At 39.9% G+C, this 12,368-nt stretch overlaps 2 protein-coding genes across 2 annotated transcripts in view; one reads left to right on the top strand and one right to left on the bottom strand.

The window, feature by feature from the left end:
- The window catches only part of LOC133662056 (uncharacterized), a 268,044-nt gene extending 265,821 nt beyond the window's left edge, over positions 1 to 2,223 (top strand). Inside the window, exons 6-12 of the mRNA XM_062065715.1 lie at positions 88 to 274; positions 390 to 638; positions 804 to 925; positions 1,294 to 1,340; positions 1,425 to 1,573; positions 1,701 to 1,862; positions 2,037 to 2,223. Coding sequence (XP_061921699.1) covers positions 88 to 274; positions 390 to 638; positions 804 to 925; positions 1,294 to 1,340; positions 1,425 to 1,573; positions 1,701 to 1,862; positions 2,037 to 2,137 — 1,017 coding nt within the window. The 3' untranslated portion in view covers positions 2,138 to 2,223. The remainder of the gene's footprint in view (positions 1 to 87; positions 275 to 389; positions 639 to 803; positions 926 to 1,293; positions 1,341 to 1,424; positions 1,574 to 1,700; positions 1,863 to 2,036) is intronic.
- A 68-nt stretch (positions 2,224 to 2,291) lies between these two features.
- On the bottom strand, positions 2,292 to 3,803 carry LOC133662066 (uncharacterized). The gene is made up of 3 exons (XM_062065729.1): positions 3,494 to 3,803; positions 2,961 to 3,179; positions 2,292 to 2,656 (listed from the first exon to the last, which is right to left on the bottom strand). Exons 1-3 carry the CDS (start codon positions 3,757 to 3,759, stop codon positions 2,503 to 2,505), a joined length of 639 nt encoding a protein of 212 aa, XP_061921713.1. The 5' UTR covers positions 3,760 to 3,803; the 3' UTR covers positions 2,292 to 2,502.
- Between the last annotated feature and the right edge of the window lie 8,565 nt (positions 3,804 to 12,368).

Raw genomic sequence — 12,368 nt, 5'->3', positions numbered from 1 at the left:
TCTAATAACATTAACCATTTCAATGTATACTAAGCCCCTTTTTCATTTTTTTCTTTGCTCATTCCTTTTCTGTTATATATATTTCAGAGCAACGAATGTCTTGGCAGCTACCATATGGAGATGGAAGGACTGAAGAGGATGGTGGAAGTGCTGATCAGCTGGGACCTGGATGTCGGGGTGCTGGTGACAGACCGACACAGACAGATCGCTAAATGGATTCGTGAAAACATGCCCAATACACGGCACTGCTATGACATCTGGCATGTTGCAAAATGTTAGTTGGATTATTTGTATGCATGACAAGTTGTGAAGTAGTGTGTACATATCAGTGATCAGATGAATGCGATATTGTATTTAATCCACAAATTTCTGTTTTTTTCTGTTTGTAGCCATCGGAAAGAAACTGAAGGCCATCGTCAAGCATAAGGACTGTGAGGACCTGAAGCCCTGGGTGCAAAGTATAATCAACCACCTCTACTGGGCAGCAGTGTCTACACCGCCTGGAGAGGGGGAACTTCTGGTTGCCAAGTGGAAGTCTGTGGAGCGACACATTCAGAACATCCACAAGGACCATGGCGACCTCTTCCCAATTTGTACTCATGGACAACTGCAACGGCAAAAGAAATGGCTCAAACAAAGTGAGTAGGCAAATAAGTTGCCCGAAAGCAGTGAGGGACTACCAGTATTTTCCTGCACATCTTTTGAAAGTCAAAAAATTCAGATAAACTTGTAAGTAAATAACCAGTTTAAGTTGACTGGAACATTTTTGTAGAAACGTTGTTCTATTTTAAATTTATGTTTAGGTTCACGCTCAGCAGTGAAACTGGAGGAGGTGGTCAACAAGTCCCTGCTAAAAGATATCGCCATGCTGTCGGGTGAACACCAGACTTCCAAGGTGGAGGCGTTCCATAGCCTTATCATACAGGTGAGAATTAGGCTGATCGCCTGTAGGTGGCGTCGGTGGTTACCACCTGCCACTAGGACTTTGGTGGCCAGGGAGCAAAATACTAGAGCATACTAAATGAAGCATTGATACAGTCAGTGTAAGCAAGAGAATGTTGGAGGTCCAACATAGTGGCTAGGCATCTTGGTGAGAAAGATTGCAAACAATTCTGGCGTGGTGTTAACATTGAAAACAAAACAGCTTCATTACTGCAGGAGATCAAGCTTTAATAGCTGACTATTAACAGTTTAATACACAAACATTTGTATTCAAATTTACAAACAACTTATAAATTTACACACACATTGTATGGACGCATGACTGAATAAAGTGTCTTTTATCTTATACAGTTCGCACCGAAAATGTATGTCTTCTCATACATCGGAATGCTGTGCAGGTATGTTTCCACACTAATCTAAGTGTCACTAGTGTGTGCCATACTTTAGTACTAATTATTACATTATTCTGTTACCACACCTAGGAACCTGCTTGCTGGGCTGCACTGGAACGAAAATTCGAGCCGCCCTATAGCCACTACACAAGCGGGTGCTGAGCGCTATGCAGTACGCTACCCGAAGTATAAAGCAGGGGGCCATGTGGTCAAGAAAATCGCGACAGAGCCAACATACCGTAAGTGTAGAGGACACAAAACATGTAAACACTTGACACTTTGTATCATGATAATAATACTGTCAAGTTTCACTCTCCATGAGTATATTATGTTGTGAGCAGGAACATGTACAATTGTATTTTGCAGGCTACGTAGATGACTTGATCAGGGAGGTTGTTGCTGGCTGCAGACAGACCCCTGACGAGAGAACACCACTCAGCGTCACTGTGGATGTGCCTCCCTTCCTCTGCGATGAACTGGAGAAGCCAGACAAGGAGGAAGCCATCGCCAAGCACAGGAGTCGCTTCGGTAAGTGTGAAATGCCCTCCCGGTAACAGTTAGAGATGCTACCTCAGTAGAAGCATTTAAGTCCCATCTTAAAACTCATTTGTATACTCTAGCCTTTAAATAGACCCCCTTTTTAGACCAGTTGATCTGTCGTTTCTTTTCTTTTCTCCTCTGCCCCCCCCTCCCCACGTGGAGGGGTTATTCCGGTGACCATGGATGAAGTGCTGGCTGTCCAGAGTTGGGACCCGGGGTATACCGCTCGCCTGTGCATCGGTTGGGGACATCTGCGCTGCTGACCCGTCTCCGCTCGGGGTGGCCTCCTGCTGGCCCCACTATGGACTGGACCCTCACTAATATGTTAGACCCACTCGACATCCATTGCTTTCGGTCTCCCCTAGAGGGGGGGGGGGGGGGGGGGGGGGGTTACCCACATATGCGGTCCTCTCCAAGGTTTCTCATAGTCATTCACATCGACGTCCTACTGGGATGAGTTTTCCTTGCCCGTGTGTGGGCTCTGTACCGAGGATGTCGTTGTGGCTTGTGCGGCCCTTTGAGACATTTGTGATTTAGTGCTATATAAATAAACATTGATTGATTGACTGATTGATTGATTGATTGATTTTATTGATTAAGTACAGTGGCCATGTAGATTCTGTTGCAGTCACTGCACGTCTTGGAACCCCGTGTAGTCCATCGATGGGAATGTTGTCCTAATCTTATGTACTACACAAGCTGGTAGTACCACCCTTATGTCCTTTCCCAGGTATCCCCAGCAGAAGCGGACAAACTGTCGATAGGCTGTGTGTCGTCTCCGCCTGCAAGTAGCAAATGATGGCAGCTGTTATTATCCGGACATGGATACACAGTGACTCACTGTTCTCTGAGATTCAAAAGACATTGTCATGCATTCTATTCATTTGTCATTTACTGTTGCAGTAAATTGTAAATATTGTTGACATCTACGGTCCATCTATGTAATACTTCTATGATATATAATGTCATGTGCATTGTAGCACAGTACATTTCACAGAATAAGAATAAGATAAGAAAGTGCTCATTCTGACTTATCTTCCAAAGGTTGATAGAATAAAGAATTATTTAAACTTATTAGTGCCTCACTCATTTTGCTGTTGCTGCAGCACGCCATATTGCTGTTTGTAGGCGTTATACGCTGTCTGCAGCACCCATTCATCCAGACACACAGATGGAAAGCCATGGTGGTCTATGATGCACGTCTTCACCCCCTCCTCCTCCATCGTTCTGGTCACTGCCTCTATTTCACTACAGCAGACACACTCAGCCACTGTCTCCATGTTCACACAGTTTTGACATGTACACCTGGAAATAGAAATGTTCATAATATTTGTAAATCAATTCATATTATTGACACCTGCAATCTGCAAACATGTGGAATAATTAATATTATCATTGTCTTGTTGTGGATCTTATTAATCTGCATGCATATTTTTAGTATTGCCGGTATATGGAGCTGTGGCCCATAGAAATAATGGGTAATTAATTAGGTTTGACATTGTGTCAATGATAGATACTTAGTGTATAGATAGGCCTGGGGTGTAAGTTGTAACACTAACAGTAACAGTGCAAGACTAGGCCACAAACTAAAACTAGTCTATAAATAAATAACATATTACCATTCTGTATTCTCAAGGCGATCTATGTCGTGTGCTCCTCCAGCATCAATAGCAGCAGCGTCCTCCTGACCGTCTTCATCAGCGTCGGGTTCAAAGCGGTATGGCTCTATCCCTCTCACAGCTTCTTCCCTATCTGAATCGCTTCCACTCCCCACTAGTCCTTCACTTGCACTTTCCTCATCCACAAATCTTTCATCCTCGCTCAAATTAATGGAGAAATCGTCGCTATCTCGGTCAGAATCGCTCTCAGATCTGGCGGCCATCATTGCAAACAATAGGGAGCTTTGCGGATATGTTCAATTGTCTACGTCACGCTACTTTCGGTAGGGGCAAGGCTTTTTTTTGTCAGATACCAAAAGTTGCGATCTTTATCGTCGTTTTTCTATTCTAAATTCTTTCAGCAAAAATATGGCAATATCGCAAAATGATCAAGTATGACACATAGAATAGATCTGCTATCCCCGTTTAAATAAAAAAATTTCATTTCATTAGGCCTTTAAGCAGGCTGCAGAGGGCGCTTAAAGCAGTGCCATCACGCCCAAATTTCAAGTGCCCCTGGCTGCAGCCCGCAGATCGAGGAGGGGCTTATTTTTCCTAAATGTGGGCTGGTCTAAACGTTTAACCCAACCGCCGCGGGCTCTATCTGGTGGTGGAGATCCGGCAGCACACATTGTCAAACGTCAATAAAGCTACGACTTGTCAAATGTATTTTTTTTTACCATGAAAAAACAATTTAAAAAAAAAATATATATAAACCATAGTATGGAAAAAGGTTCATGTATTTGATAGACTTACACATTCCTACTTTTAACTTGTCAAATGTATTTTTTTTTACCACGGGGGCTCCATCTGGTGGCGGAGATCCGGCAGCACATTCTCAAACGTCAATAAAGCTACTTTTAACTTGTCAAATGTATTTTTTTTTACCATGAATAAACAATAAAAAAAATATATATATATACAAACCATAGTATGGAAAAAGGTTCATATATTTGATAGACTTAGACATTCCTACTTTGTGTAGGTATGTATTTTTTTTTTACAATGAAAAAACAATTTAAAAAAAAAATATATATAAACCATAGCATTTCCATAAGAGTATAGACACATATTATTTTGTACACTCAATTATATTAGTTAAGTCAAATAAACCAAAGACAGAAGATTTGTACACTCAATTATATTAGCTAAGTCAAATAAACCAAAGACAGAATACTTTGCATCATTGATTTTATTTTTCACCCCAGGCTAAAAATGTTTGATCTGTAAAGAAAAAAAAAAATGTTTTAGCCTAGCCAAATACATTCCTTAAGCTTCCATAAATGTTTAACAATGGCAAGTATCAAGGTATTTTTCTGGACCATAACAAGCAACCCTGTTCCCTGTTTCCAGTTCTGTTAATTTTCCCCTGTCTAGAAAGGAAACAGATTGCGGTTCTTATAGGCACAATAACAATGCAAGATGTAAAACTAAGGTAATTGAAATAAGTGGAGGAATTACGCTTTAGTCTAGCAATAGTTGACTACAAGACTAACTAATCACATGACCTCTCACCTGTAGCCCTCCTTGCACTCGTCGCCGTTTTCTGTCCTGCAATCAGTCTTCTTCAGACCTTAGTGATTTAATGACAACATACATTCACTATGAAAACATTCATGTTGGTCTGTTGACCGTGAGTAAAACTGTTTTTTTTGTGATTTGGGATATTCAGGGCACTTACGGCATGGGGAAGTTCTGCAGGAGAGCGAGACACCACCATCTCCTAATTTGCAGCATGTTTTCCTTTGAAGAAGGAAATGCAGGAAGATGTTAATATGTTGTAAAAAAAATAACACCTTGTACACTAAGCATAATGTGTCACGATTTACACATACCTCTCTGAAATCACAATTGGCCCCCATTACAATGTACAGAGTGTACTGTAAGTCAAGAGGTACTGCTTAATATAATGTCAGGCGTATTCCCAAGGATACATTTTTTTCAATACAAATTAATGTGGTTTTAATGTAGCAAGCAAACATTTTTACAGACAACAGCAATGCTATAACATGCTGATTTGGTCTTACCATCAAAACAAACACGCCACAGTTGTTGGAGCACCCTTGCTTGGTTAGGCCCTGAGGTGTGAACAATGTATTTTAATAAAAGTATGGCAAGAAAATAGTAAAAAGTTAGCAAATGCTATTATGTAATGTCTCACCTGGACATCATTCACACCAAGCTCTCTCCAGGGGCCAGAAGAGAGGCTGTGAGCAATGTGTCTGTACAAATAATAAGCGAAATAAAAGTCACTCAACTTCAATCAACTTTTGATTGAAAAGCATGCATAAACGCTTGGAACAAAGCTTGAACTGAATAAGGAAGAGGTTGGAACTTCAAATAAAAAAGTTTTCATAACGGGCTTAAACAGAACTGCCCGTCTCAAAAAAGATAAATAGTTCTGTTTCCATCTGTTTAAGGAATCAAAATAGTTGGAATATGAAATGGAATATTTTAGATCAAATAAAAACAGAACCATTAATTAAAACAAACAAAGGACAAGTGGTTTAAAACAGAACTACCACTGTCCAGGATTATGTGAGGTGCCCTAAAAACCTGAATAGACTGGTTCTACTCTCATCTCTCCAACCGCTGCCCCAGAGGGAATCTAGGAAGAAAATCTCCCTAGCCTGTGGCCTCAGTATCTGTTAAATATTCAAATTCAAATATAACCAGTTGCAGTGAGTTGTGTAATGTTCCTGGAATCCCAAAAGAGCTGACAGGCATTTAATTATAGAAAAACATTCAAATCAGCAATGAGCAACTTGTTGTGTAAAGAGAAAAAAGGAAGAACATATAAAGGTATTTACACAGTGTCCAATGTCCAGGTACGAACACTGGGAGAATAATCCACTGTAGACTGGCTGCATTATCCTGTAAAAAGACAACAATAGCTGAATATTTAATGCTCAAACTTCACTCAATAGAGCAAAACTTTTAAACAAATTACCGGAAGGTGATCCATGGGGTTCCTTGATGATGGTGGGAACCAAGAGGAAATTACATAGCTGTCTGCAAGCAAACAGGTTCTCTACCCGCCTTCTTGCGTGCGCGCGGTGCCTTTCTGCGCGCGCGCTGTCTCGGTCTGTGCGCTGTCATGTTTCATTTTGGTACTTTGGGGGCGGGCATGCTTAGACCGCCCCTTCTTTCTGATTGGCTTTGAAAAAAAAAAAGAAAAAAAAAAAAGAAAAACAAAAATACAACTTCAAGTAGGTTGTAAAAAAAGGCAGATGAAGTGAAACTATAGCAATGCTTTTCTTTACACTCTCTCATGCACAAAGATACTCATGTTATGAGAAGTATATTGTTTCAAAAATATTAACAATAATTGTTGATATTTTAAACATCTTTCAGATTACATTGCTCGAATTCAAAAACCACTTTACTACACAAATATTAGGCCCAATGTGCAGGATTATTCTATTAGTATTAGTTATTTTTATGTTTTATCATGTCTTAGCTTATTTTTATGTTTTATCATATCTTAGCCTATTTTTATATGGTCTTATTATATTTATATTTCAGTTTTTATTGTATTTTATTTTATTTTATAGTTTTTCATATTGTAGTTTATTTTTATGTTTGATTATATCTTATCTTATTTCATATTATATTTGGACTTTTACCTGATGTGTATTTTAATTATTTTTAATCCATTTATTTGATCATCTAGTGTTTCCTCAAAGAGCCCTCTGGATCTCCACGTCCAGAGGGTTCCTGTGATTGGCTATTGTCATTGTGTTGTTATTATTATTGTTGTTGTTGTTTGTTTATTTTTATGTACATGTTTGACTGTCTTCATGGGGTGTGGGTGTTATTTCTCATTTTGTTTTGAACTATGTAAAGCACTTTGAGCTGCATTTTAAATGTATGAAAAGTGCTTTATAAATAAAAATGTATTATTATTATTTTTAGTAATAGTACCCTTACAATCACTCCAAACCAGTTCAATAACTTACCTCTTTTTCAGCCAACATTTTTTTATCCACTTCTTCCTCCGTAAATCTTGATACATATTGACGATGACCCGCCCTGCTATACTTCTGATTGCTCAAAGCCAATCAGAAAGAAGGGGCGGTCTAAGCATGCCCGCCCCCAAAGTACCAAAATGAAACATGACAGCGCACAGACCGAGACAGCGCGCACGCAGAAAGGCACCGCGCACGCGCAAAACGAGACAGCGCGCGCGCAGAAAGGCACCGCGCGCACGCAAGAAGGTGCCGCGCGCGCGCACAAAGGCACCACGCGCGCGCAAAAGGGTGTCGCGCGCGCACGAAGTGGAGAATCAGCGCGCGATAACAGTTTTTACGCGCTTGGATTTTTGGTACTAATGTGACGCCATACTCCTCTACTAGTCTACTCTCATAACTTTATGGGTTTGAGATAATGGGGACGTGTGTTTGTTTTCATGTGGCTTGTTTTCATGGGATCGGCAGTTCTTTTGACTGTACTGAATCACTAGAATCAGTGACTGACACAGCGCCACACTGTGGCCGCAGTTCAGTACGTGAACCGAATCACTTCTGCAGTTCTTTTGACTGTACTGAATCACTAGAATCAGTGACTGACACAGCGCCACACTGTGGCTGCAGTTCAGTACGTGAACCGAATCACTTCTGCAGTTCTTTTGACTGTACTGAATCACTGGAATCAGTGACTGACACAGCGCCACAGTCAGCACAGTTCAGTACGTGAACCGAATCACTTCTGCAGCAGCAGTACAGTTTAATTGCAAATCAGCATTATTATAATGATGATGATAGCTACTAAACAACAACAACAACAACAGTTGCAGTAGAATGGATAATAATAATAATAATAATAATAATAATAATAATATGAATCAGAATTGATCCCCAAGGAGAAATGTATTTTTGTTACAATAACTGTGTAAATAATAGCCTATGTCTGTGTACATACATTAGTTATTATTTTTATTTGAAATCTTCTCAAAACAGCCTGCCCTACACTTTACCCCCCGCCCCTCCCCCTCGCGCCGCTGCTGCTCAGCCTGCACTGACTTTCTTTCTGTCTCCTCTACTCTCATAACTTTATGTGTTGAGATAATGGGGACGTGTGTTTGTTTTCATGTGGCTTGAGTCAACATTAGCCGTTAGCTTGGAGAATGAATGGAGAACGGATGCCAATGGCATGAAACATATCCCCGCGACGGGAGGAGAATCACTCGCGGCATTGGGGCAAGCAGAGCAGAGAGCGAGAGCGTTGTCGTTCACTAAGTGATTCATGTCGTTAATCCGCGGTGAACGATCGTTCACTCAGTCCCACCCCCCGCCCTCTCATTGGCTGCGTCGTTCGCCGACGTCGAGGGTTCAGTGAGTCACAGAATGCGCCAGTTACACTCATACCGGCATGGTCGCGGCGGAGCTCAACTGAACTGAGAAAGGAACGAATCAGTTCATGAAGTGATTCGATTCAGTACGTTCACTCAAAAGATTTGTTCTTTCGAACGAATCGTTCGCGAACGACACAACACTAAAGTGGGAGGATTGGCAACCATGACGCTGTTGAACGCTATTCAAGTAAATCTCGTGGGCCGCACTAACTTTAAACTGTCATATTAAAGTGCGGGCTGGGGCGCGTGTCTGAGACCCCTAGTTTAAACATAGCACAAAGCAAAAAAAAGCTTTGTATACAGTGTTATTTCATTTTAAATTTCAAAAGAGTTTTGAGGCTCCCATTGTTTTCTTTCATTTGTGAAACTCGTCAAAATGGCTCTTTGAGTGATAAAGGTTGCCGACCCTAGACTCTAGGGTTAAGTTAAGAAGGGGTTAAACAAAACAAGCTGTGAAGGTGCGCACACAGAAACATTGGTGAGGGAGGGGCAGAGACACAGAGCGAGAGAGCTAGTGAGTGGAGACAGACTTGAAAACAAGAAATGCCGAAAAGTAAATGGAACTTCACGGATGATTTGCGGAAAAAGTATTTGTGTTTTGGTCCTGGCCGTGACACATGGGAAGCAGAATGCACTGTGTGCAAAGCAGGAACGTGTATATCTGTGGCAAATAAAGATCTACAAGCCCATATCGACACTACAAAGCACAAAACAGCTGTGCAGGGCGAGAGGTCGTTTATGACAACCTTTTTCCAAAACACAACATCGAATGTGAGATATAACAGGATAATGCATACATTTGTCATTTGTTTTCAAAACGCTTACAAAAAAGTGGTACCCCAAAAATTTACTGTGGGACCCCATTTGTATGATTTGATGGGGTCCCTGGGACCCCATTTTGAAAATTCCTAGCGCCAACACTACTGTCAACATAGGAGAACAAATGCTTTATTTAAATAAATATATTACTTATGAAGCAAGTTCGAGTATCATTGGCAAATTTTCACATAGTCCCGGCCTTGGCGTGCTGCCCGCCTTGGCACGCATATATATGTGTCCTCTTTTTGGGATTTCAGAATATGGTCAGCCTAATTTACCGTATATTGGCCTTTTTAATAAATAGCGAGACTTTTATATTATTATAGAGGTTTATTTGAAATAGGGACAGATACAAAAACATAGACATCTGAAACAGTTATCCGATGCATGCATCACAGTGTTTGTAGCCAAAGCTAATTTACAACACTTGTCCCCAACAACAACAACAACAACACAGATCCAACATCATTAAAATAGGAAAATAAAAAATAGAGTGAGTTGATAATAATGATAATAGTAATAACACAGACAAAGTGCAAACTAGATAAAAGCCAATAATAATAATAATAACACAGACAAAGTGCAGACTAGATAAAAACCAATTAGTAAAAATGAGTAAAAACTAAACATGGGAACACGATTGTTGCTCAACTAGCCATAATTTTGTTTGTTTTTTGAAAGTGACAAGTGCAGGTATACTTTTCAAAGTGTCCGGTAAAGAGTTCCATAGTTGTGGTCCTTTTATTGAAAAGGCAGTCTGGGCAAAAGATGTTCTACGGAATGGAACACAACAGTTGCCTTTTGACACTGCTCGGGTGGTAGATCTGGTACCACTTTGCAGTCTTGTAATTGCCTTGCAGAGCAATTGGGGAGCAGAGTTATGCAAGCATTTAAAAACCAGTTTGACTGTGTGTAACAAAATAAAATTGGTAAAACTTAAAATATTGTATTTGGTTAAAATTTGGCAATGATGATATCGTATACTCTTCTTGTCTAGAACTTTCAAGGTGCGGTTATAAAGACACTCAATGGTCTTGATTGATGACTGGTGTGCCTGGGACCATGTGGTTAAGCCATAAGATATGTGTGACACAATCATTGCATTCATAAAAGTAAAAGCACAGCTAAGAGTTAAGCAGTGTCTTATAATCTTAAAACAGCCTAGGTTTGCCTTCAGGGTTTTACACATCTTCTTAATGTGACTTTTAAAATTCAGCTGATAGTCTATGATTATGCCCAAATATTTTACTTCAGGTACTTGTTCAATGACCTCCCCATTAATTTTTATATTCAGGTTTGTTTGAGGTAGCTTTTTTATGGAGAAGCAGACAGAGTTAGTCTTTTTAGTGTTTAGGGTTAAACAGGATGACTCCAGCCTAGATGCTATTTTGTCTAATTGAGCATTTAACTTCTCAGCAACTAGAGTACAAGTCTTACCTGATGTATATACCACTGTGTCATCCGCATACATCTGTAAATCTATATCTGTGCATACATCTGGTAGGTCATTGATGTATAGACTGAATAGTATAGGTCCCAAGACACTACCCTGAGGTATCCCTGTTTCTATTTTGCGGAAGGAAGATCTCACATTATTAATGGTGACACATTGTTCACGGCCCTTTAGATATGACTCAAACCAGGACAATGACTGTTTGGATAAATTGAATTTAGTTAGTTTTGAAATTAAAATGTCATGATTGACTGTATCAAATGCTTTTTTTAAGTTTAGAAATACTGCACCGACCACCTGTCCTTTGTCAAGAGAATGTTTGATCCTTTCAGTTAAAAAACAAGTGGCAGATTCTGTAGAATGGTTACGTCTGAATCCGAATTGTAGGGGAGTCAAATAGTGATTTGTCTCAAGGTGGTGCATTAGTTGTTCCGAAACAATCTTCTCCAGGACTTTAGATAAAACTGGAAGAAGGCTGATAGGTCTATAGTTAGATGTCATTCCAGCATCACCAGATTTTAAAAGTGGTATTACCTGTGCAGTTTTCCATCCATCTGGGAATTGCCCAGTTTTAATGGAAATATTAATAAGATGGGTAAGAGGCTGTATAAGGATGCCGCTATATTTTTTAAGAAAAGCTGTGTCTAGGTTATAAATATCCTTTGAGTATGTGGTGTTTAGGTCATGTATGACATTTAGGACAGTTGTCTGACTAACCTCCTTGAGCTGAAATGAGCTGTCTTGTTCATCAGGTATGTCTGTTGTTTGATCATCATTAGTCCTACAAGAGAAACCCGAGGAAAGGTTTTTGACAGATTCTATAAAGAATTTATTGAACTCATTTGAGACTTGTGTACAATCAGTAATGATTTTGTCTCCTACTTTAAGTTTAAATTGGGTTTGGGTGGTGTTACCCTCTGGGTTTAATAGGCTGTGTAGTAGTTTCCAGATCATTTTGCCATTTCCTTTGGCCTCTAATAGCATGTGGATGTAGTAGTTTGATTGGGACATTCTGAGCTGTTTAACTACTTGATTACGCAAGCCTTTAAATATTTTCAAATCAGTGTCACTACGAGTTTTGACAAAAGTTTTTAAGGCATAATCTCTCTTTTTCATTCATTTCCGGATATCATCATTAATCCATGGTAATTGAAATTTTCTGTGGGATTTTTTTCGCTTTCTAATAAATTTATCAATAATGCGTCCGATAG

Source organism: Entelurus aequoreus, linkage group LG12 (assembly GCF_033978785.1).
Source record: "Entelurus aequoreus isolate RoL-2023_Sb linkage group LG12, RoL_Eaeq_v1.1, whole genome shotgun sequence".
NCBI classification, from domain to species: Eukaryota; Metazoa; Chordata; class Actinopteri; order Syngnathiformes; family Syngnathidae; genus Entelurus; species Entelurus aequoreus.
The sequence above is the reverse complement of the archived record's forward strand: the minus strand, read 5'-3'. Positions and strand labels throughout refer to the sequence as shown.